Source organism: Marmota monax, unplaced genomic scaffold (assembly GCF_021218885.2).
Source record: "Marmota monax isolate L192 unplaced genomic scaffold, Marmota_monax_Labrador192_F-V1.1 WCK01_AAM20220418_F8-fsc00063, whole genome shotgun sequence".
Lineage (NCBI taxonomy): Eukaryota > Metazoa > Chordata > Mammalia > Rodentia > Sciuridae > Marmota > Marmota monax.
Window position 1 is genome coordinate 2,262,455 of NW_026693726.1, and position 27,314 is coordinate 2,289,768.

The window sequence follows — 27,314 nt, forward strand, 5'->3', positions numbered from 1 at the left end:
TATTCTGGCCAATAATTTTTAAAGTTAACTTGATCATTTTATTAATCTCAGCATCTGTATGATTTTAAAATAAATATAGTGGGTCCAGCAATCAATGCTTGATGTCCATGTAGATTTCAAGACTTTTCCTGTAACTTGCAGAGGTCCATTACTCTGGGGAAGTGGTTAGAACCATTCTTTTAGGGCAGTAAAATTTCCCATTCACCAAAGGTCTTGATGTAATGCCTCAGCATTGACACTTGTTAGGTCAATTAGTCTTTCATATTTTTGTAGAATCACTACTGAATTTATCATGAGTTATAGGAGTAGGATTTAGAAAAACCTGTCTGGAATAGACCAATCTCATTGTGAAATTATTACTTTTGTATCTGTAAATGAGATCTGTATTTACCTTTATAATTTGCTATGATTTCTTCCTCACTGGTTATGATTATTTTCTCACATTGCATCTCATCTTCCTGTTCTCTGTCTAAAATTTGTTTGGCTTGGTCATTTGCTTTAAAAGAAATAACAAGAATGGAGCATGGTGGCACATGTCTGTAATCCCAGCTACCTGGGAGGCTGAGGCAGGAAGATCGCAAGTTTGAGGCCAGCCTAGGTAACTTAGAGAGGACCTGTCTCTAAATAAAAAGAGCCAGGCTGGGGATGTGGCTCAAGCAGTAGCACATTCGCCTGTCATGCGCGGGGCGCTGGGTTCGATCCTCAGCATCACATAAAAAAATAAAATAAAGATGTTGTGTCCACCGAAAACTAAAAAAATAAATATTAAAAAAATTCTCTTTCTCTCTTAAAAAATAAAAATTAAAAAAAGCCAGAGATGTAACTTAGTGGTACAACACTTGCTTAGTATGTGCAAGGCTCTGTGTTCAAACTCCATTATTGGAGGGGGAAAAAAAAAAAGGAAAGGGAAAGACACACCAGATTTTCATCACCCTTTTCCATTAATGTTCATTGATTATCAGCCATACAGGAAATTATGTGCATGCTTTATGTGCCAAGTACAATTCTCTGTACTTGCTAGGTTGAAGAGGATGTGGAAATTTAAAAAAAGGCATGAACCTGCCTTTAAGGGACTAATAATCTGTTAAATATTTAGATAGGTGATGGGCATTTATTCATCTATTCTGTAACTATTTATTAAGCACATCTCATGGGACAGGCACTGTGCTAGGTACTGGTGATTAAATGGTAACCAAAATTGCAACAATAATTGGGTATGGTTGAACATGCCCATAGTCCTGGCATTTCAGTGGCTGAGATGGGAAGATTACTTGAGCTCAGGATTTCTAGGCCACCCTAGACAACACAGCAAGACCTTGTCTCAAAAAATAACTACAACAACAGCAAATTCCTTGTTGTGTAGATTTTAGTTCTTATTGGGAATAACAGGTAATAAAAAGTAAAATAATGGGAAAAAAGTAGAAGAGTGAGAGCCTTTAGGAAGATTTCATTGAGAAGATAACATTGGAGGAAAAATCTGAAAGAGTTGAGTAAGCCATGTTAAAGAGAAAACCAGAGAAAAGGAACAGGTGAGTACAGAAGGCAAAAGCCTTGAATCTAGAACTTGTAGTTGCTCCCAGAGTACTATATAAGCAAGAGGGTATAGTGTAGGACATAGATCAGAGATAATTTGGGCTAAAGGGTCCATCACAGGTTGTGGTATACTGGATATTTTTATATTTTGTAAGAATTTGGTTCTCCTCTGAGTAAAATGGGGAAGCCTTTGAAAATTGTTGAGCAGAGGAATGACATGCTATTTAAAACTAAAAGGATCAGTCTACCTGTTGGCAAATAAACTGTTGAGGAAACAGAGTATTGCAGTAATCAAGTGAGAATAGATGGTGACTTGCACCAGAAGGGTAGCATTTATGGAAAGTGATCATAGTTGGATTTTTTTATTTTTGTGTTGCTGGGCATTGAACCCAGGGGTATTCTGCCACTGAGCTATACCCCCAGCCTTTGTTTGTTTGTTTTTGAGAGGATCCTGCTAAATTGCTCAGGCTGGCCTTGAACTTGCAGAACTCATGCCTCAGCCTCCCAAGTCACAGGGATTACAGGTGTGCACCACCATGTCCAGTTTGGACATATTTCAAAGAATGTATAAACTGGATTTTCTGATAGATTAAGGAATATGAATAAAGGGGAGGTGTAAAAGAAAACTATGAGGGACAATAAATTTAATTGTGAATTGTAGGCTTTGGGAGCAAAAGGGAAAGTAATGTCTAATTGAGAAGACTAAGGAAATAAAGAAACCTATCTGAAATGGTTGAACTGGGTTTCAAAGGACACAAAAGAGTTTATGTGAAATATATAGGGCAAGACATGAAAGGACTTTGTCTTTTTGGATATTTGTGAACACATATGCTCTTGTACTTTTATGTATAGATACATGAAGGAGTATAGAAGTGATTGGGAGGATATTTTAAGGTTAATCAAAGAGAATCTTGTAATGTGAAAGAAGTAGATATTTATTTGATAGGCATTGGATGTTTAGTCAGTCTCCAATCAAACTTAAAGGCCTCAAGCTTAGTGTCTTAACTCTTGCTTTTCCTTTCTACCTTCTCCACATTAGGAGCTCGTCCCTTCTATAAAGTATACTCCTTCTTTTGTCAAAATTTTTTATTTGAAAGAAGTATATCTGAAGTGCATCTTTATTACTTTGTAAGTGTCTCAGTTACAGTTGTTGTTAAACTTTTCAAATCTAAGTTCTGTTGAAAAGACTATAGATATTTTAGAAATATTATGAGGAATATTTATTTAAACAGTAAAGAGAACTCTGTGTGGTCCTGAAGTCTCATTGATGCCAAGAACAATGCCAAAGTTACACCTCCCTTGTCTAAAACTTTTAGAAGTAGTAGGGGAAAGGAATAATCACTCTTCTCCTCATTCCTTCCTCCTATTTACACCTTCCTTATACAGACCCCACTTTGTTACAGGGATCCAAAACCTGTTTTTATGGTGTCTTCATTCTTTCTTTTATATTTAGTGTAGTTCTTCGCTTTCATGTAATGGTGATCAAGCTTGTGTTCTTTTCTTTTTTATTCTTTGGTACTAAGAATTAAACCCCAGGGGGCACATTACCACTGAGCTACACTCCAGCCCTTTCTCATTTTTTTATTTTGCCATAGGGTCTCACTAAGTTGCCATGATTGGCCTTGAACTTGAAATCCTCCTGTCTCAGCCTCCCAAGTCACTGGTTACAGGCATGTGTAACTATGTCCAGCTCAAGCTTTCTTGAATAACAATTTCTATTGCCTAAAATTCAGGACATCTGAAGAGCAAGAAGTTGAACAATGAACCCTAGTCATTAGTGTCTTAACTCTTGCTTTTCCTCTGTACCTCCTATATAACTTGGGGATGAAGTAGAGGGAAAATAAGGAGAAGACTAATAGAATAGACAAACAAGTATAAAGGGAAAAGAATGACTCCCATCAAAGAATTCAAGTTGAATTTCATCTTGTCCAAGAATTTTGTCTTTACAATACATGTAGAGCTGCATGGTAGAGATAATTGTGGAATCCCAGAGAAAACGATTAATATTGATTCTGCTGATATATAATAGAGGACTCAAAAGGGAGAATTGCATTGAAAACTGTGATAACATTTTAAGGCCTAGTTATTTATGGAATTATTTATCTTTTATTTTAAACTATCAAAATCATATGTAATTAAATATGATTTAGTTTTTATTACAGTACTAAACTCTCGGCTTGTATGCTGAATTTTTGTAGTTGTAATAAGTACTATTGTCTGCTTACCACTCCCTCATGTTATCCATAGAGAGGAACCTTGGTATCCAGATTATAGACATCAGCTTTTATAACTTTGTGTTGTTTATTATATATACAGGTTTGATCTGTCTTGAAATCGTATTAGCCTTTCTCTGGGTGCATTATAATTAGGTGACTGCCTTTACCTCCAGATGACTAATCAGAATACAGAATGCCCTCTTTGTGATAAAATCTCAATATTTAAGGTCTTTCATTATTGCATTTAATATTCAAAAATTCTTTTTTTAAAATTTTTTTCCCTTAGTTGTAGTTGGACACAATACCTTTATTTTATGTATGTATTTATTTATTTATTTTCTGTGGTTTAGAGGATCAAACCCAGCGCCTTACATGTGCTAAGCGAGTGCTCTACCACTGAGCCACAATCCCAGCCCCTGATATTGAGAAATTCTCATATTAGAGTTAACTGATCTTAATCCTTTATTTTGTTCTTAGTAATAATGCTGAAGTTTTTGGTAAAACTTATAAACATTATTTACAATTATGGATCTAGTTTCAATTACTGATTAATCTTTTTTAAGGCAAAGTAAATATTGGCAATTATAAGATTGAACTATTCTTAGACCATGTCAAATTTGAGCAGTATTCATTCTTTAGATTTTTATCACTGTAGTGGCTTTCAGTTTAGATTTTAGTAGATATTGCATGCACAGTACCCAAAAGTTACCCAGAGGTTCACCTGCTTAAAATTTTAGGTTGGGTGTAGAGTATGCATACTTACTTCCCTAATTATCCTGAGCATAGTTCTCTCTTATCTTTCTCATCTGCTCTTGAAAAATGAACCACACTGATAGGGAGATGTTTGGAAACTTAGAGACATCTGAGAAGCACTTCTAACAGTCTCAGAAATTCAGTTATTTATATACATTAGATCTAAGATTTCTTTTCTAAAATGTCTTCAAAAATTCTCTTTTTAGTTAATTTGGTTTATGCAATGGGAAATGTGTACAATTTTCAGCTATTAACTGTTTTGATCTGTAGAATTAGTTTGAATCTGAATAAATTAAAACAAAATTCAAATCCCTTGAACTATTTTCAGATCCATTGTATTCAGTTGTTACATCAGTCCTAGATAGATTTATCAGCTACTTGGGACCCTAAAAATAGTTTGAACTCTAAACAGAAACAAATTTCTTGAGCATTCTAATTAGCTGCATTAAAAATACTGAAATGTCCTCTTTGGGCTTGTACTTAGTATTAAATAAATAAGGATGGATAATTCTTTGCACTTGAAGAAATTCAGCCTTGGTTACTGCCCCCATAACATGAGAAAATCGTAGTAACAAAGTTTACATTAAAATTGTGGAAACTGGGGCTGGGACCACAGCTCAGTGGCAGAACGCTTGCCTAGTGTGCATGAGGCACTGGATTCGATCCTCAGCATCACATAAAAAAATAAACAAATATTTTTTTTATCTACAACTACAGGAAAAAAAAAAACAACTGTAGAAACTGTACTTACCAGCCTTTTACACAAATATAAACTGTTGAAAAACTTTTTTTCTTTCATTGCAGGAACTCACCTCTGGCATGTAAACTGAACCTTCCCATGTTTAGCCAAACTTCTTAAATTCTGTAACTGGCAGGTTAGGCCCTAGGATTTACTATAATATGTGGAAATAATGAATTCTCTTGTTTTTGGTTGCTACAGGTTTCAGACTGAATGCATTTGCGTGGCATGCAGCATGTTAAAATGCCTCTGCTTTTTAAATATAAGGGTTTATTAAGATTGGGTTTACTTTTATTTCAGTCTCTGACTTCAGAGCTATTTCTTCTTGATTTCTTTTTCTTTTCTGTTTATAGAGTGCTGATTTTGCTGTAGGTGTCGTCTACTACCACTCATTCCTTTTCTTTCTCTTCTGTCTTGATTTCCTTTTGCTCATGGCATACATCTTGGCTCTCAGGTCACATGAGTTAATTTATAAGAATTTCTCTCCAAGCCTGGAGCGGTGGCACACGCCTGTAATCCTAGCAGCTTGGGAGGCTGAGGAAGATGTATCGCAAGTTGAGAGCCTCAGAAACTTAACAAGGCGCTTAGCAACTCTCAGTGAGACCTGTCTCTAAATAAAATATTAAAAAGGGTTGGGGATATGGCTCAGTGGTTAAGCACCCCTGGGTTCAATCCTCAGTCAAAAAAAAAAAAAAAAATTTCTCTCCAAGAAGAATATTGCTTTCCTTTTGCTTTGTGAATTGTCTAGTCAAAGCATGTCATGATAACCTTCCTGTTTGTCTGTCTGTATTTCCTTAGTGGTTGCTGATATACTGATTGTTTTTGCCTAAGAAGATAACTTGGCAGTTCTTTATTTTTTTGGCACTTTAAGAGCATTATTCTTCTTGTTGATAAAGAGACTTAGGGGAGGGCGGGGGGACTGCTTTAAAAAGTAATTGTGGCCAGGGAATAATCTCTAGAGACATTGCTTGTGTTCTTAATGAAAATACCATTCTGATCAAAAGAGCTTTTTATGGCAAAATGAATATTCCAAATTAAATCCCCATTCTGTGAAATTTTGTAAATTTCCATTCTAGACATCTACAATATGTTGTGCAAATGCATATAATAAATTATTGCTTATACTTATTAAATAAAATTTCATTTAAAAAACTAATTGTGGACAGACTAAAAATGTGGAACTGGAACTGCAAGATTATTGTGCAGTTATTTCTTTATATAGAGCAATACTTTTAGTAAAAATGTGAAGAGTACAGTAGGTCTGATACATGCAATTGAGATAAATGGCATTGGTAGAATATAGCTAGAGTGTCTTTTGTAATTGGGTAGGACAAATAACTTTGATTTCTCTTACTTTAAAGCTTTATTTTTCAGCTTTATTTTAACCTTTTTTTTTTTTTTTTTTTTTTTTAAAGCGGGAATGGAGGTATATAGCCAGAATTTTAAAGGAAAAGAGAAAATTAAAAAAAAAAAAAGTTTATGCAAGTACGGAAAAATCATACTTTTGAAATAATCATTTTTCTCTTATATATTAGCTTCAGCCAAGAAAATTAGTTCTTTGTGTTAGTATATCTAAAATTTTAGAAGACTACAAATTGTATGAAAATACTGCTTTATTAAAATGTAAATATTTGTAAAATTGTAATAAAGTTAGATTTATAACTATAGCTTAAAAATATTTACAAATCTTATAGTGAATTCCTCTCACATTCAAAACATGGGCATACTTTTCTCTCTCCATAAAGACAAAACAAAACAAAATGTATGTGAAGAACAATGTATATTTTATGAGTTTCTGTCATAACTTAATATAGGACACATACTTACTGATATTCTGCTACATTTGATAGTTTGTAAGGGCTGAGAGATTTAAGTCTGGTTTGGGAATTATTAATTTGTACTTGATGAGATTTATAAAAGTCTCATCAAACCTACTGAATCTACCTGTTAAAGTAAGAACCCTGAATTTGTGTTTTTAGTCAGATCTTCCAGTAATGTTTGGTTTTTTCTTTTTAGGGTAAGATCAGTAATTAAGAATTTCTGGGCTAGGGATATAGCTAAGTTGGGAGAGTGCTTGCCTTGCATGTACAAGGCCCTGGGTTCAATCCCAGCACCACCACCAAAAAAAAAAAAAAGATCCTGGTGAATTGCAGCAGTACTAACATATAAACTTTAAAAGACTGGTGGGTTACATAAATTTAACTTTTATATAAAAATAATTTTGCTGGGGATGTAGATTCAGTGGCAAAGTGCTTGCCTGGAATGAATGAGATCCAAGGGTCAATCCCCAGGACTCCAAAAATAAATATCTCACTCTTAAATTTTTATGTACTCCTTAAAGGAAAGGTAAAGAAAAATATCAAGTAATTGGAAGATTCATTCAACCTTGTTGGTGAATAGCCAGATGTGTGAGGGAAGTTGGAATATACTGAAGTTATTTCCTTTTGCATATATACATCAGGTGTGAGCATTGTTGCAAATGGTAGGGGGCATTCCTACTACCTGTAATTAATACTGCCTCAAAATTGAATTCTTTTGTTGGGAATTTTAGTGTATGATTTTTATATACAGAGAATAATGAGTCGAATTTGAAAAACTGTTCTTTCACTAGTGAACAAATACATTGAAATTTAAAAATTTTAAAGGGAATTTATGAAAAGTAACTGAAATATAAAATAATTCAGCCACTCCCAACAACATGTTCATTCATTCATTGAAACTAGTTCTTACTAAGTTAATGAAAATAAATAATCAGTTGTTTATCCTTTTCCTGGGACTAATTTTGGTGTGTTTGTTTTTATTTTTTAATCAAAACTTGTTATATGTGGAGAATATTTAGTTTTTGGTAGTAGAGGATATTTGAGTGTTAATGGAATTTTATTCTTTCTTAGGTCATGTTTACTGGTGAAAATATTCCTGTTCATCCTCATGTTTATAGCAATGGTCATATCTGTTTATCCATTCTAACAGAAGACTGGTCCCCAGCGCTCTCAGTCCAGTCAGTTTGTCTTAGCATTATTAGCATGCTTTCCAGCTGCAAAGAAAAGGTAGGACTTTTCAGAATTATTCCAGATAATATTTCTTCTTTCAGTTTAGGTAGATTAACAATTTTAATACATAATTACTTTTATTTGAAGGAAGGACTCATGTTTTTTGTTTTAAAATTATAGGGAATGTCATGTTTAGTAATAAGTTAGAAAGTTATTTTGATTATCTTTCATTCCACATATGAAGTTTCAAATAGAAATTTTAAACATTATATGGGCTAAGAGTCAGATTTACTGTTTTATGTTTTAAGAAAATTTGTGCACATGTTATTAAATAATCTGAATTTTATTTCCATAAGCATGCACGAGGCAAAGTGTACAAGAAATTCTTATTTCTAGATTTCCCAATGGAAAACCCAGAAATAAGTATAGTTCCTGTCACCTCTTTGCCAGCTCCCATTCTCTCAGCCTTTTAGGGTATTTATTTCCCAGAGATCAGAACTCTACTATCCAAATGATTAGGTTGAATGAAAAAGACCGTTACTATTAGAATTTTCAGGACTTTCCTTCTCTTCTCCTTACTCCCTTTCTCTACAGACTTGTATTTCTGGTGGAGATGGGGAAAAGCCCAGAATGAAAAATCTCATGAGTTAAATTTAGCATACCCTTTAAAGTTATCTGAATCCTGTTTCTGGCCCTCTTATCATTTCTGCTTAAGGGTTAGTGTAGCTTAATATTTATATATTTGTACATTTTAAAGTCTCTTTTCCACAAGGGTTTCCTTTTGTACTGCTAAAAGGAGGAACAGATTTGCCTTAGACTGTGTTTAGCATTTTGTCTCCTCTTCTCCAAATTAAACTGATGGACTGCTGGTTTTTTATTAGCATTTAGAGAACCTTTAAGATAAATAGTTATTTTTAAAATGATAATTTATGAAGAATCTGAAACATTCTTAAGCCACTGTTTCACAAAGTGACTTTGGAATGTTAGGTCCATAAGAAGTTTCTTGATGTTCAATTTAAAAAACAAAGAAAACCATTCTTTGTTCAAATAATGGGAAATAATGGATTGAATTGTATTTTTTAATTATGGGATTAAGAGCCCTTTATATGCAATTTATATGTATCATATAAGAAAAACACTGGCAAACTATGACACCATAATTAAAAGACATATATCCCTATTTAGGAATATTAAAGTGTGCAGAAAAAAACATATCTTAGATGAAATAAGGCGTATATATCTAATATTAACACACACACCTCCCCCAGTACTGAGGATTGAAAACAGGGGTTCTATACCACCAAACTACATTCCCGGCCCTTTTTTATTTATTTATTCATTTTTAGACAGGTTCCCTCTAAGTCACCCAGGCTGGCCTTGAACTTGGCTGTCATCTCAATCCTGAGTCCCCAGGATTGCAAGCATGCAGCACCGAGCCTGGCTTAATGTTACTTTTTAACTTCATTTTCCTCTTTGTTGTGGGTTTTTCTAAGCTGCATTTTAAAGCTGCAATTGAGCTTTTGTTAATTTTGTTAACAATTCTTTTTCATTTCTTGCTTTTGTATTTTCTCTTCGCCCACCCCCCAACACATATGTGCACATATTTTAAATTTATGTGCAGAGCACTTTGCAGTTAAAGGGCTCTCTCTATTTCTTTTATGCTTAATGACCATAAGAAAGTTAGGTGAGTAACTGTAGGATTTAATTTAAAAAGTTACTAAGACTTGATGAACAGTGGTATCTACACATAGCTCTTGCAGGGGCCTTGTGATTGTTAACTTCTGTTTATATTTAATTGTACTGATTTCCTCTTAAAAACCAGAGCATGGTACATCATTCCCTTCATTCTAATTGTCTGCTACTTGTGCTTCTTGCATACTTAGTACAAGACTAATCATTTAGCTTGCATGGTGGCGCATGCCTATAATCCCATGGCTTGGGAGGTTGAGGCAGGAGGATCACTAAATTCAAGTCAGCCTCAGCAATTTAGTGAGTCCCTAAGCAACTCATTGAGCCCCTGTCTCAAAATAAAATATAGAAAAGGGCTGGGGAGTGTGGTTTAGTAATTTAGCCCCCCTGCATTCAATCCCCAGTACTAAAAAAAAAAAAAAGACTAATCATTTAAATTATTGATAAACTTTAAGTAGAATCTTTCTATAATACATTTAACCAAGATGATAATCTAGAAGTCAGAATTTTTGTGATATATTATACAATTCAAAAAACGTTTGTTAAGTACTTACTGTTTTTATTTTGCAGTGCACTAGATTTCTATGAAAGGAAATAGCAATATAATTTTATAATACAGATTTTTTTCTGGGAGTTTTCTCAAATTTACCAACAGGGAAGTGTTGGGATAGTTTAACATCTGTGCTCTAATGTTCTTTTGGGGTTGTTTATTTATTTATTTATTTTTATGTGGTGCTGAGGATCGAATCCAGGGCCTTGCACGTGCTAGGCAAACAACACTCTACTGCTAAGCCACAACCTAGGCCCCCTTTTACACACACACACACACACACACACACACATATATTTTTAATTGTTAATGGTCCTTTATTTTATTAATTTATTTACATGTGGTGCTGAGAATCGAACCCAGTGCTCTCATGTGCTAGGCAAGTACTTTACCACTAAGCCACAACCCAAGCCCTCAAATGTTCTTTCTCTATCAAATGAAATTACTATTAATATAAACTCATAGTTAAGGACATTATGAGGTTCAACTAAGATGATAGTTATATATGTGGATTTTAGAAGTGTCAGGTTAACTGCTTTTCTGCTATATAGGTAGTCCTTCTTACCATTGCTTTCTCAGTGGGCCTTCTGTAAATGATGTCTCTTTTGATTAGCCTCATAAAGAATTCCCTTATATTTCATTTTATTAGCTTAGCTAAGCAGAAATTAAGTCTGAAACTGCAAAAGAAATCATTGTCATAATAGTTCTGAAAGTAGACAAAAGGAAGCTAATGGATGAGGATATCTGTCATATGATTTATAAACATTCCCTTGATAACTTTAATAATATAAATTTGACGTTTCCAGATCTTTTTAGAAAATCTCATATTTCTTTTGTCTAGTTAATATCCAACAGTTTGCAGGAAAAATCTCTTCCATAATCTACTTTGAGTGTTGTTGACATCACTATTTCTGATATTCTCTTTCCATTGTTGCTCATATTATTTCAGTCTGTACATATGATTAACAGGCCAGTGTCTTGATCTTTGGGTCTGTTCTTAATGATATGATGTAACAAGAAAGTAATAAACCTTTGTGAAGGTTTATAGATTGCTGTAGTTCTTCAGACAACCTTAATTAGTCTTTACTGTTTTAATTAGTTTGCAAAAGCAATTATTACATAGGGAAGTAAGCTGTAACAAATTTGGCTTCAAATATCTTATTATCTTTCTTTTGGTTGATGGGCATTTTCCAGTGGAACCTAACCCAGAACACATAAATACAACACTATTCTTTTTTTCGTTTTTTTGTTTTGTAGCAATTTAGGTGTCAAAAGTCCACATTTCCAGAATACATTTATAGTTTTTATTGTTTCAGTTATGCTGTCATGTTTATATTGTTTTTACATATTCCTTAATAATTTTGCTTAAGCTTTTATTAAAACTATCACCCCTTTAGTTATTCTATTTTAGAACTTACCTACTTAAACTCATATATTTTTTTTTTGTTTCAGAGAAGACCACCAGATAATTCTTTTTATGTGCGAACATGTAACAAGAATCCAAAGAAAACAAAATGGTGGTATCATGGTAAGCAGTTTTAATTTGTAATGATAACTTTTAGTATTTTGATTTAAAAGAGTATATATCTGTTTTTCTAAGAGATGGGAAAATGAAGATATAATTGATATATATTTGTAATATGAACAATAGTTTTTTAAAGTATTACAAGATATTTTATGGATAAGTTAGACTAGATTTTTAGTAGAACAAACAAAATCATAGCCATCATATAAGTAAAATAAGGCATTATAGTAACTTTCTGACACCATTTTACTGCACAAAGGAAGTCCTTAATAATCTGTAGATCAAATAGAACCTAGCTATTAAGAAACTTGTCATTAAAGGTAGATTTTTTCCTTTTTTTTTTTTTTTTTTTTTTTTTTAATTTTTTGCAGAAAGGATTAAACCCAGGGCTTTGTGTGTGCTAAGGAAGTAATTTTGATGCCTTGTGTACTTAATTCTGTTACTCTTAATAGTTTGGCGGGTGGGGTGGGTTGGATGTCCTGTTAAATAAAGCTTTCTGGATTGTATTATCCCTAAAAAAAGGTTGGGCTGAATCTCAACATCATATACATCCACAAGACTGGGATCCTAATTAGAATAAGATATACTCCATGATTGTATAAATTATATCTACATAGAATCTACTATCATGTAGAACTAAAAAGAAAAAGTTTTGTCAAAAAAGTTGAGGTCTGATAATTTGACCTTTGTTAAGTACTCAATAATTTCAAGTGTCTGTTGTTCCTAATTCAGAACTGCTAGAATCATTTCTAAACTAATCTCAGTGCTTCCTGAAAGAGGTATTTTAAATTAAAAGCAAAAAGTTGATATTCTTCTATGTGCTATTTTTCATGGGGTGCAGTGGGGGTTTATTCAATTATAGGGCCTTATGCCTGCTGGACAAATCTTTTACCATTGGGCACTAGCCTTCTCAGTGTACTCTTTGAAGCAAGTGATTAAAAATCACTCTGTGTGGTTTTGTATACAAAAAAAATTATTTGTTTTCCCAGTTGTTGGTGGTTATGGTGGTTTTTGGTTTCCGGAAATCAGAATTGGCAAAACTAACAGGAATGTGACCTTTCTCCCCTTATCTTTCCATATACTGTGAAACCTTCTCTACCCTCACATAAAATGATTGAATTTTAAACTTTAGTTCTCCAAGTGTTTAAATAGAGTCAATGTAATGGCACTATGCCAGCAGTTAAAAATTAGAAAATATAGTGAAAGAATAATGCCATTCATGGGAGCTACACAAATATGAAAACTTGGGATAATGCTAATGAGAAATACTTGAGACCTAAAAGAAAAGAAAAAAAAAAGTTTTTAAGAACTATAAAAAAAGCAGAGATACTTTAATGAGAAAACATACTGTTCTTAAAAAAATGTAATTTCAGTAAGAATCTAGCGGAATGATATGCATTGGTTTTTTAAAATTTTGGAAAAATAAATGTAAGAGCAAAGCTTGAAGTTTGAACTATAAAGGTAATGGAGGAGAATTTATCAGGCACTAAAACATTAAAAATAGATCTTTGGGACCGGAGTTGTGGCTCAGTGGTAGAGTGCTCGTCTTACATGCGTGAGGCACCGGGTTCAATCCTCAACACCACATAAATAAAAATATAAAAGTATTGTACCCATCTACAACTAAAAAAAAAAAAAAAAAGTCTAAAAAAAACATGTAGATCTTTGGCTGGGGTGGTTTGTGGCTCAGGGGTAGAGCTCTCCCCTAGCACATGTGAGGCCCTGGGTTTGATCCTTAGTACTACTTAAAAATAATACAGGTATTGTGTCCTACGATACCACTTACAACTAAACATATATATTTATATACATATATAATTATTGTATAGAATTACTCTATTTAGACTGTTGTATACTGAGATTTGTTGAATGCATTAAAAATCACTGAAAAGGGGAAAGATTATTTAGTAATTAGGTTATTTTAAATCATCTGGGAAGGAATAAATTTAAATTTTTACCTCATATATAAAATATTTCTTGTGGATCATTTTTTTTTAATATAATAAAGGAGGGGCTGGAGTTGTGGCTCAGTGGTAGAGCACTTGCCTAGCATGTGTGAGGCACTGGGTTTGATTCTTAGCACTACACATAAATAAATGAATAAAATAAAGGTCCATCAACATCTAAAAATTTTTTTTTAAAAATATAATAAAGGAAAAAAGTGGGTTTTTTTTTGTTTTGTTTTAATATGTGTGTATGTGTGTTTCATTTTTGTTTTTGTTTCTTGTTGTCAGTACTGGCGATTGAGCCCAGGCCCTTGCTCATGCTAAGTAAGCACTCTTACATGGGTTGTACACCCCCTAGCCCATTTTATTTTTTGAGACAGGATCTCACTAAGTTGTCCAGGGTGGCCTTGAACTTGCAATCCCCCTCTGACTCATCTTCCCAGTAAGTTGGAATTTATAGGCATGTACTGCTGTGCTCAGCAGAACAATGCATTTTTATTTTTTTATTAAATTACTTATTCTAATTTGTTATACATGATGGCAGAATACAATTTAGTTCATGTTACTCATATACATATAGAGTGCAGTTTTTCAAGTCACTGATTGTACACAAAGTATTTTCACACCATTCTTGTCTTATACATGTACTTAGGGTAATGATGTCTAATTCATTCCACTATCATTTCTACTTCCTTGCCCCCTCCTTTCCCCTCCCTCCCCTTTGCCCTATCTAAAGTTCCTCCATTCCTCCCATGCTCCCCACACACCATTGCCATTATGAGTCAGCATCCTCATATCAAAGAAAATATTCGGCCTTTGGTTTTTTGGGATTGGCTTGCTTTACTTAGCATTATATTCTCCAACTTCATCCATTTATCTGAAAATACCATGATTTTATTCTCTTTTAATGCTGAGTAATGTTCCATTGTGTATATATACAACAAAGTTTCCCCATCCATTCCTCGACTGAAGGGCATCTGGGTTGTTTCCATAATTTAGCTATTGTGAATTACGCTGATAATAAACATTGATATGGCTGTGTCCCTGTAGTATGCTGTTTTTAAGTCCTTTGGGTATAAACTGAGGAGTGGGGGTAGCTGGGTCAAATGGTGGTTCCATTCTAAGTTTTCCAAGGAATCTCCATACTACTTTCTAGTTTGGCTGTACCAATTTGCAGTCCCACCAGCAGTGTATGAGTGGGCCTCTTCTCCCACATCTTAAGAGTAAGAAAATCTTACTCTAAGGAAATCTTAGAGTAGTTTTGATTTGCATTTCTCTAAAGAACAATGCATTTTTAAAAGCATATTTTAAAAGTACAACCCTCTCTCCAATCTCACCCTATCGTTAGAGGGTACTATTCCTGTTTTTCCTTCCTCACTGCCCAAAAAAGGAATTTTAAAAAGATAAAAATGTTTTCAAGTATCCTTTAGTTGTTGATGAACGTTGAATGTTCAAAATATTGAGTTTTTTTTTTTTTTTTTTTTAAGTACCAGGGATTGAACCCAGTGGTACTTAACTACTGAGCCACATCCCTAGCCCTTTTTTATATTTTATTTAGAGACGAGGTCTCACTAAGTTGCTTTAGGACCTCATTAAGTTGCTGAGGCTGGCTTTGAACTCATGATCCTCCTGCCTCAGCTTCCCAAGCCCCTGGAATTACAAGCATGCACCATCACACCTAACCGAGAAGTTCATTTTTTTTTTTTTTGGTACTGAAAATTGAACCCCCAGGGTCCTCAACCACTGAGCCACATCCCCAGCCCTTTTTTATATTTTGTTTAGAGACAGGGTCTCACTGAGTTTCTGAGTGCCTCGCTGTCCTGCGCCAGCCTCTGGAACCCCTGGGATTACAGGCATGCACCACAGTGCACAGCTGAGAAATTCTTTATCAAAGAATACTTTTAGAATTTCTTCTTACTTGCTTTTGAATAAGAAGTTGGGAAAGGTCATATAGTGAAAAAATAAATACAAGAATTAAGTCCTTAAAGAAAAAATAAGTCCTTACAATGATGTACAATTCATAGTAGGATTTTTTTACATTTATCTGTTACTGAGAAATCTGTGCTTTCCCAACTAAGATACAGGGTGTATTTTTTTTTTTTTTTTTTTACTTCAGGGATACATAATCTTCTATGTAAGCCAGGTACCCACCCCCAAAGAAGCTTCAAATTAAATGAACTACTTATATAATGTAAAATAACCTGTGTGTATACAGGAATTAATATTGTCAGTAATACTTTTTATTCCCAATATAAATTAGCCATTTTTACAAGGCATTGGATTTTTAAAAAAAATTTTTTTGTAGCTGTGTATGGACAGAATGCCTTTATTTGTTTATTTTTTTATGTGGTGCTGAGGATCGAACCAGTTCTTCACATATGCTAGACAAGTGCTCTGCCACTGAGCTACAGCCCCAGCCCAAGGCATTGGATTTTAATTCACCTCAATGTAATTATTCTAGTTCATTCTCCAATCCCAGGTGTGTGTGTGTGTAATTTTTTTTTTCATTTTCAGATAATTGTGTTTAAAATATCCTTGGTTTATTGACTTACAGTGACTTTATTGTCTCCAAATATATTTTCTCTTCCTGCTGGAACCCTGAATACCTAAGTTATTCACTGCCAGCATTACCCCTTTAAGGGACAAATTTGTTGCTTAAATGAGTTTCATATGCAAACAAGGAACAATAATATTTGTAATTCACCAAGATGGTAGAGCTGCTGTTGATGTCATCCAACTAGGATGGCTGTAGAGGAAGAAAAAAAAAAAAACTCAAGGCATTTCAACTGTGTAGCACTTTATTGTCTACATCAGAATGGCGCAGTTGTAAGCTATATGAATAAGAGCTTATCTTAGCATTATAGTTGAATCTGGATAATTTATCAAGAAGGTAGTCATAGTCTTAGAAAGCATAACCCATCAACTTTTATTTTAATACACACACATACACACACACATTTAGTTGTTGATGGACCTTTATTTATTTGTATATGGTGCTGAGACTCAAACCCAGTACCTCAAACATGCTAGGCAAGCGCTCTGCCACTGAGCTACAACCCCAGCCTGTCAGCTTTGTTTATTAAAACTTTTCGGATGTCAGCTGGGTACAGTGGTGCACACCTATAATCCTCCTGACTCTAAGGCTGAGGCAGGATAATGGCAAGTTCAAAGCCAGCCTCAGCAACTTAGGGTCTCTGAAGAGCTGTGGGTATAACTCAGTGTTAGAGTATCTCTGGATTCAATTCCCAACCCTCCAAAACAAAAAACAAAACCAGAGATTGAACAAAAGCTTACTTGGAATTAGATAAACTTATTGGAACACTTAGCATTTCAGTTTCTAGAAACTAAATGGAGTTGTATGTCTGAGGTATCAGGCTCCACAATTGTCCTACATGGTGTTAATCACAGGATGGAGACACTCTTAAAATAAAAATATGAATTCATTGCCTCCTGGTCGTATAAGAGGAAGACAGCTTTCGTGCCAAAGTTGAGCTGTTAGATACCAGGATTGGATTCTTAGAAAAAGCCTCTTTCAGTGTAAATTTGTGATCTTCCATATTATTAATTAGTATCCCTTGAAAATTAGGTCAAGCCTGCTACCATAATGTTACTATGCATATTTCTTTCAAGGTTTTTCGATACAATGTATTAAAGTTTAAAAAGTATAACCAATATTAGTGCTGAGAGTCTTTGGATATAAAAAGTTGCATTTGTTGGTGAGTATACTTTCCTTAATTGTTATTTACTTGACATTTACTATCAAGGTGTTTTCCAGAAGTCTATTTCTGTTCACTGAGGAATTAATATCATATCTGCATTGAAATGCAGGTATTATGTGTTGCTACTAAAGGCAGGGGTCCATATGCTTTGAAAAATCAATTGCTCAGAGAGAATGGGGTTAAAAAAAAAAGCTAACCAAAATAGGTTTATGAAATAGATAACTCACTTCAGCATACAAATGAACTGAGAAATTTACTAGTGATTCAGACTTATAATCTTCCTTAGAAAACAGGGCCTCATCTGATTGAGTGCACAAAAGAATGAATGATTGAGGTCCCAAAGTTATATGTTAAAATAATTGTTCTTGATAAAGGTACAAATTATCTTTTTGTTAAACCATAAATATATATCAATTAGGTAAGCCAAATAGAATCCATTAATAACACAAGCCATTTGTTTTCTGGGGCCAGTATTCAGCATAGTTAAGCTTAGTTTCATGAGCAATTGCTTTCCACAGACAGAAACCCACATCTGTGATTCTTGGAGCACTTTCCTTAAAGTGATAAACAGTTGGAACATTGGTCAGTTTCAAACTATAGCTTAAGGTCGTTATTGAGTATTGATTTCTTTTTTAGGAAATAAATTGGAATAGTGTCTAAATAGCACATCTAACCAACTGATAAATCTCTAATTTGTCAAGGAGTAGAGCAATATCTTGTTTGTTTGTTTTTGTATTTTTTTTTAAACCATGGACTATATGCTATGTAGAATATTCATTTATATGCAGGAGCATAAAATTATCTCAAATTGGTAGAATCAAACTCCTTTTCTTCCCGCCTTATACCTTCTGTCATAGATTTACCTATATTATAAACCTTTTGGTTTTACCCTTTAAGGTTATAAAACCACTTATTAAAATTTTTCAGGCCAAACTTAAAACAGTTTGTACCCTCTGCTCCTGCTGCATAGGGATTCTATTATCTGCCTACTCTGAATCAGTTCATGAAAGAAAGCTTTAATTCCCTGAATTCTTGAGAGACAAAAAATAACTATAAATATAGTTTCTTTCTTGGTGGCAGCATCCCACTTAATATCTACTGACCTATGTTACTGTGTTTCTTTTTTTCTAATCTTGTGTCCCAGGGAGTGTATATGGAGATTAGTTTCCTATGTATACTCTGGGGAAAATTTGAATGACCATTCTTATCTAATACAGCTTTCTCTCTCATTTGTATTTCCCAGAAGCACAATGAAGTTAGGTATAGTAAATGTTACTTCTTTGGAACTTACAATTTGTATATTTAAGAATGCAATTTTAGTAGGAGCTTCTATAATTCCAGAGAAAATCAAAATCATTAATAGGTGATTTTATTTTTCTAGCTATTAGCTTGTTCACAGATACTTTAGCTAAGAGGCTAAAAGTATTATGGTCTTTTATAACTTTTTGTAAATCTATGTTTGTCTTGATCTAAGGTGGATTTACTCCAGCTTTTTGTGTGACAGTCCTGGTGTCTAATAATCATTTCATCTAGGTACAAACTGTTCTTTGTAGTCACAAATGAGCCCCATCCTCCTCAGTTGTGGCCCTTTTATTTAGGGAAAGGATGGCCATGGCTTTGAATCATACCAGTCTCTATACTTAGTTTATTTGTGAACTCTTGATTACACGTAGTCATCATGGATTAATAATCCTACAAATCCCTTTGGGTCCTGGTGTCAGATCATAGGACTGTATCTTCAGAACATATTTATTAAGTTTCTTTCCTCAAAGCTAGGGTATTTATTTAAGGCAGATAATATGATATCAATCCTAAATCTCCTTTCAACATCTGACCCAAGATGGAGATTGGGATATGAAGAATAGCTTCACAGAGATTTCCTAGTCATTTTGGTAGCACATTCTGCAAAAGCCTGTCTACTGAAAACTTTCACAATGAACCATCTAATAAATAAAAATACCTTAATGTACCACCTACCAAAAATGGTTTGGGGGATACAAGCTTAGTTGTGATTAATTAGATAACATTATGTTCAAATTGAATTTTGTCACTTAATTCTTAACTGTGTACATTGTCATCTGTTGTCTTAAAGTTTATCCTAGTAGCTTGACATTCAGTAGAATTCAGTACCATCTTTTAGCATAGAGATTGAAGAATGATAAATTAGTAGTATTAATTTCGAGAAACTTTGCTTCAAGATATTTTATTGGAGACATGAAGTTTTAAAAAACTTCATTTTCTTACATTTGTTCTACGTCTATAACATGTATGTTCTTCATTCCAAATTCCACAATAATTTTAAGAAACATACTTACACGTGCAACTTAAAGGATAGAAACTGCCTACTGTTTTCTTAAATATTATTTTAAGTTTAAAGGGTTCTAATGAATTAGATATTTTTGCTTATTATTTATTTCGTTCATGGGGATTGAACCCAGGGCCTTCTTTCTTGTGCTGGGCATATGCTCTGTAACTAAGATATCCCTAACCTTACAATTTTTTTTTTCCCTTTAGTGCTGGGATCATATCCAAGAGTCTTGAGCATGCTAGGCAAGCGCTCTACCCCTAAGCTATCCAGCCAGCCCCTGATTTATTTTTAAAATTTGGTCTGTTTCATCCTTTAGATTATTCACCCTTTAGATTAACCCAAAATTATGGGATTATGGAATACTCCAAGAGTTTTTCCAGCATAGCAGTGAGACTTCAGTGAGTTTTGGTTCTTGTTTAGTCTCTATGAGTGAGAATTTTAATAGCAATATGTCAATTCTGACATGGAATAGTTTGTTAAATATTTTTGGTCAGTATTTTCTGAGTTTTCTTTACAGCTTATAATACTCTCCTGTCGTTGCCACCAGTCTTCCTGCTTTCTGAAGAATATCTTTTGGATGTGTTTTGTGAAATAATTTTATAAAATATATCATGAGTTAAAAAAAAATTGTCCATGTTACATTTAATATAATGTGCTGAGGTAACCAGAAGTTAATTACAAAATAATTCTGTGAGATTCTTTTTTATTTTAATTTTTTTTAATAGTTGTAGATGAAGAACATCCCTTTATTTTGTTTATTTTTTTATGTGGTGTTAGGGATCCAAACCAGTTCCTCACACGTGCTAGGCAAGCACTCTGTCACAAAGCCCCCAGCCCCTTCTGTGGGATTCTAAAGTGACCACTGCATGCATATATGTGTGTGTGTGTGTATACACACACATACATACATATATACTTGCTGAAAATTTTCTAAAGGGAAATTAAATTAATAGCATTAATTTTCTATTGATTGATTTGGAGATCATATCTCATTGGTGAAAAAGTTTAAATTACCTCATGTTCTAAAGACACAGCTTACATTCAGTTAAATAGCATTGCAGGAATTTACTTTCTGTCTCGTTACAATTTTATTGCCTATAAAAGAATTCTCTTAAGATTGCTACGTCCTGAATATATGCTAACATAATGGTTTCAACTTATAAGCATATTAGTTCTATATAAAGTAATAATACATTATTTTAAGGTTTGTGCAACCTTTTTTATACTAAAGGAATAAAACATATCACTGTATAATTGAACACAAATTGGACTTTCTGTTAGACTAACTTGTAGATTTTGCTTATGCGTTCTTTTTAATTATCTTTTTTCTCCTTTTCTTAAAGATGATACTTGTTGATGCCACTGTTATCATCCTCCTAGCAGAAGATAGTCCTACTGAGAAAATGAGCACTTTGATCATTCAGTCTTTGAACTTTAACCTTTGACTGGAAGTGACCTATAGGCAATGAAGACTACTTCCTTTTACTGCATTTTTACTCGTGTGCATTCTGGGCGCATGTTGATCGCTGGTTCAGTCCACGCAACTGACATGCTTTTATTAGTCATACAGTATTAATGCAGGTGTCAGGAAATGTCAAATATAATTCCATTTTTTATTTTTATTTTTTTAAGCTTTTGGAAAAGTTCCAGGTCCTCATGTATTGTGCAATAACAATGACTTCCTTGGTGGTTTTGGGACGTTCATTGCCGGCAATGGACGTTGTAACAGGAAAAGTTTTCATTAACTCCTGCCACTCAATGATTAATGCATGATAGGGCCTATGAAATGAACTTTTATCAGCTGTGGTGGGATTATAAATAAAGTGAGGGATCCAACATTACTTTGAAAGTCACCCCAACTGTTTATATTTGGATTCTATGCACTGTGATCCTAAGGTAAACAGCATGAATTAACATGCGTCTTTAAAGGACTGTAATGAAAGATCATTGCATATTTATTTAATTGTTTATATCTGCTGTCAAATTGTTTTGACATGGAAGGTTTTCAAGTAACATTGGCAGAGAGGTACAATATGTTATCCCTATGGTGAAAATAAATTCATTTGTTGTATATAGTTCCTCAATCTCTGAAGTAAAGGTATGAATAATATAGGGTATGAGTGATTTAATCAAGGCTTTATTTTGGAAGTAAGAAAAATGGCAGTGATGAATAAATTGCTGCAGTCCATCATTTGGGCTTGTTATTTGTACATTAAAGATTTTTTTTTCCAAATAGATTACACTCTGTTACTTCCTGCTAGCCATCAGCATGAGCCCTACTGCCTAAACACTATTTCGTTTATTTATGTTTGGAAAATCCATAAAAATTTTTGTTTGCAATCTTGTTGCTTTTGTTACATTTTAAGTCAAGTTTGAATGTTATAGTACTTTAATTGAAAAACTTTTGTCAAGTTTTTTCTTGTAAAATTTCTTTACCTGTAAGTATCATCTTGTTCTTTGATCCTGTACCCTAAAATAAGAAATACATTTTTGACAGAGGCTTAATGTTTTAACAAAAGAGTGTGGACATTTTTATTTTAAAATTTAGGCAAAAGTACACTATAAAATGGTATGCTTGCTTATTTGTCTCACACAGCCATATAGATTTTCCTGGAGGATTTTGTTTTGTTTTCTTGTTGAAAAGACTTACAGCTAGATAAAGTTTTTCTATTAAAAAAAAAATGTTGAATGGTCCCATTCTCAGAACCATGTAAGTTAATGATACTACAACTAGGTTCTCTTTTTAAAAAGTGATTAATGTATTTTATAAATTACCTTTTCACATATGCAAAATCTGTTTCTACTACAATGTTATTTTTACTAATGCCTTATTGTTGCACTCTTTTTGAAATATCCTTCAGTGAATTTATTAATCAATTTGGGCTTTAAAATAAAAGCCAGTTGGCTAAAAGGTCTGAAATATGTACCCCAGTAAAACTATCCAATCAATAATTGGTAAATAATATTTTAAAAATTGTTTTTAATCTCTGTGTAGATGACATTTTGTAGCTTTATACATGTTGTGAATTAAGGGCATATAATTTTACACTCTAAAAGTATAATTGCTGAACTCAGGGGTGGGTAGACTTCAAAAATATGTCTGCTGTAGAAACAACTTGAAAATAGTTTTAAACCATGGCCAGCCACCAAATTGTGGACACTGTTTATACTGCTTGTTAGCAACTACCACTTAGAAAATTATAAGCATTTTTTTCTGTTTTACTAGATATATGTGAGTTCTCACAGTGATCACTATCAGTTTTATCAGTTGCCCTGTTTAACCTAGTTAAAAAGACAACTTTGGATCATTCTTAGTTTTTAATAGCTTTTAACATAAAAGTTGTAGCTGTAAATTACGTATTTTCATATTTTACATAATTGCTCTAAACTACTGATTAACTTGATCTTTTTCTGGGGGAGGGGGGAGTGGGAAATCTTTCTCCATATTGCTGATCCTCTTACTAAAATCCTTTTATAAAGAAATGACCTGTGACATTTATTCACCAAAGGAATCAATATACCAGGTCAAAGAATAACAATGTTATACTATATATTAATAGGTCTTATATAGCCTCAGTTGAGTTTTTATAATAGTGTTTTAACATACCTCTCTCTACATAATAGATATCATAAAAGTAAAATGAAGCAGAGGAAAGTAAAAGAAAACCAAATGATTTCGGTACATTTTGTGGCTTAAGAGAGAAGAAAATAAGATAAAATATCCTAAATATAGGAGCACCAACCATTCATAATCAGGTTAATAGTACTCCCTTGAATTTAGGAGTCATTGAAAATTCCTTTGCACTTAGATTTAATTATTTTATGTGTATGTTACATATTAAAAGTCATAAGACATTTAACTGAGTCATTGCTTTTCCAAGGGCAAGTAATGGCTTTGTAATAAGGAAAAAATAAAAAAATAAAAATCTCTGTAATGTGTTGTTTAAAGACAACCAAAATACCTAGAAATGTATATAGGAATATACTAATACCCTCTTCCCTCCCTGGGGCTTTAGGCCTGCAGAATATGCTTTCATACCTAGAAAATATGTATTCTTTACTTCCTTATTTATTTATTTATTTATTTTAGGCCATTCTTGTTTGCCAAATTCTGTTAAGACAGTAATACATTCAGTTCCTTTTTATGCATGCTTAGATCATGAACTTGGTGCCCTTTCAAAAAATTTTGTCAAGTAGGGATTAATGCCGTAGGTTTTATGAGAAAAGATTGTTTTCAGTTTTTTAAGGGAAATTTTTAAAAATAAATTTTGTGGCTCTTAAGGAATTAATGTTCACCTCTAAAGAACTTGTAATGTGTAATGCTTCCTTTTAGCCCGCAGGGAAATTAAGCATTTTTATACCCAGAAAAAAGTGCTGAAAATAGCTTTTATATAGTCAAAAGTTCAACTGGAAAAAGATCTTAATCCTTGTTGTTTTGGTTAGTACATAAATATTTGTTATAAAGTAACTAGTTTATTACTTTTTCCCTTCGGAATTTTAAATATATACATATACATATATATATATATATATGTCATTAGATACCTGCAGTGGATAATTGCTTCACATTCTAAAACAGGTACCTAGTGACTGCTTAATTGTTCCCAGATTGAATCAAAGATGAATTGACAAATAATGGCAATGAATAGTGATATGAAAATGGTATGTAACTACATATTGTTTCTGGTAATCAAGTCTTATTTTTTAAAAAGCCTATTGTTTTTGAGAAATGAGATATTTACAACTTGTTAAAACTTCTTCCTAAAAATAGAAGAGAAGAGGAGGTACTGTGTGTTCAAAAATTTTTTTAAATAAAGAATTCAGTGTCACTAGTTTAAGCCTTTATGGTTACTGCTGCTTATGTTTGTCTATCTCACTTTTATTAATTTTTTTGTACATATCTTAGCTGAATATTTAAAATTTACAATTATGTATAATTGCTAATATATATATATAAATTGGTTTTCAAAAAATTGAGGATTAACCATATTTTACTTTTCTGAAGATTCTTTATCAAAATCAGCTATAGTACTCTTCTGTTACATATGGTTGAGATCTATCTGAAGTAGGTGAAGTGTCTTTTAATCTCCCACCCACTGACCCCAGTCGTCTTTGAAGTCCTTTAAAAAAAAATTTATAACACCCTTTTATTTTTATTTCTTTTTTACTGTCTCTCTCACAAATTTGCAGAGTATCAGTGTTCAACACTTTGCTTTTCTGGCTTCTAAATTTTCTTTTAAAGGTTAGGAAATCTAAAGAAGGAAGACTACTATATCAGAAATTGTTTAAAACCTAAAAAGAGGTCTGTGGATATAGCTCAGTTGGTAGAGTACTTGCCTCGCATGCACAGGCCATGTGTTCAATCCCCATCATTGCCCCCCCCCCCAAAAAAAAAAACTAAAAAGGATTCTCCTTCCTATAAATAAAATAGATGTTCTTGGCAGCTAATTTCATTTCATTTTAAAAAATGGCTAAATTTGGGGCTGGGATTGTGGCTCAGTGGTAGAGCGCTTGCCTAGCACGTGTGAGGCCCTGGGTTCAATCCTCAGCACCACATAAATATAAATAAAGATATTGTGTCCAACTACAACTCAAAAATAAATATTTAAAAAAAGGCTAAATTTGTTGAATAATTGACCTAAATGAGCTGTTAGTCCTAATTAATTTCTTTGGTACTATATGGGAGTTTTATTTCTTTTTGGGTGGGAACTCTCCCAAAGTCTACTTATCGGTCAAATGAATGAATGAGTTAGGGATTTTCCATTTAAATCTTTAAACCATTTTGAGATGTAGAGTTATTTTTCTAAAATAATTTGTGGAACACTTTTGCTTTCTTAACATACATTGCATATTAATTTAAAGATAAGACTATACTTTATCTTTAGACATGGAATCTAGACATGTACTTCAACTTAGCTCTCTGTCTTGAAAATTGAAGTTATGGTTCTGACTATTACCCTGGTAAGTGATGTGTAAATTGTAAATTGAATTCTCAAATTTAGTATTGTGGCTTATATTTGGTGACAAGTCAATTACATGATAGTCTTAGGAAAATTCTTAGTTGATATAATAATTATCTGAAGCTGAAATTTTGAATATATGGAAGGAATGAATAGAAGCAGGTCTAAACATAACTCTAGTTGTATATGTTGAGTGAAAAATTGGTGGGAAGTTAATCCAGTTCTTATTCTGTTTCTTGGCATATAACACTGTCTGGATTTTTGAGGAAAGGTTTATCCTCTGTTTTTGAATGTTTTTTTTCCTGGGCAAATGCCTAATTTAAAAATTTTCTGAACTTTTAGTGGCATAACTTGTCAGATTTCCTGATATATAAAAGTGAATAATATTGCCTGTCATTTAAGCCTGAAAGAGACTATTGAGGAACTCAGTAGGTTTTAGCAGATACCATTGAAAATGCAAGTCTCTTCCTAGTTAAGTATAATTTATATAAATACAAATTAATTATCAGGCTCCAGGTAAAAGAATTATTTGAGTGGATTATGGGTTATTATCTAGTAGCCAAGAGTTAAGTGCATGCTCAGATTAAAATGGCTTTTAATACATACAGTTTTTCTTTTGATATTCAGAAATACAGATTGTGCATTTTATTAATAGAAATGGAAATTTGTGCTTGGTTTGAGTAGGGTGGATGTATATATTTTATAAATTCAAATTGCAAAAATATGTAAAGTTACTACTTTTTAAATAGAAAAATGTTAAGACAGATGTCTGTTATATATTTTTAAATACATGTATCAAACTTTTGTTAGTTGAATATAGGTTACTTTGTGTGCTTTATGGAATTCAGTAACTTTTAATAATAAAGCAGTTGTCATTTGATTTTTTTTCTGTATACTTGAATACTAAATTAGATAGATACTAGACTTCTTTGTAGTTTATAATAATATAAGACTGAATTTTGGTTCCTGTCTGCAGAAGATAGAGCTATAAGGGTTATGGAAACAAACATGTCCATTTCCAAACTGAGTGCAATAGAACAAAGGTAGCCACTAAAACTGTGTAGTTATATTCAACAGATCATCTTTGCTTAATCATATAGCTAGTATATTTTAGTAGTTCTTTATGCTATGATTAAATGAGTCTTGATTAAAGACTAGGTGTTTTCAGAGAAGATAGAAATTGAGAGCCGGGCACTTCCTTAGAGTTACCATGAATCTGATGTTGCTGAACTACAAACTACAACTAAGAAGGATGTACTACTGTAAAGAACTTCTGGATGCTTTTCTGAGTATACATCAATTTACTTAAATGAGTTGACTATTGAAGCAACAAGAAGAGAGAAGGAAATAAGCAGAAGAAGGAAATATCGCTGCATCTATTATTCC

General features: G+C 33.0%; 1 protein-coding gene across 2 annotated transcripts in view; it reads left to right on the forward strand.

Annotated features, from left to right (window-relative positions):
* Ube2w (ubiquitin conjugating enzyme E2 W) overlaps window positions 1-24,800 on the forward strand; it is a 59,607-nt gene extending 34,807 nt beyond the window's left edge. For both annotated transcript variants that reach the window (XM_046460543.2, XM_046460542.2), the window contains exons 4-6: window positions 8,133-8,288; window positions 11,923-11,998; window positions 21,312-24,800. In XM_046460543.2, the coding sequence (XP_046316499.1) occupies window positions 8,133-8,288; window positions 11,923-11,998; window positions 21,312-21,325 (246 nt within the window). In that variant the 3' untranslated portion in view covers window positions 21,326-24,800. The remainder of the gene's footprint in view (window positions 1-8,132; window positions 8,289-11,922; window positions 11,999-21,311) is intronic.
* Window positions 24,801-27,314: the final 2,514 nt, after the last annotated feature.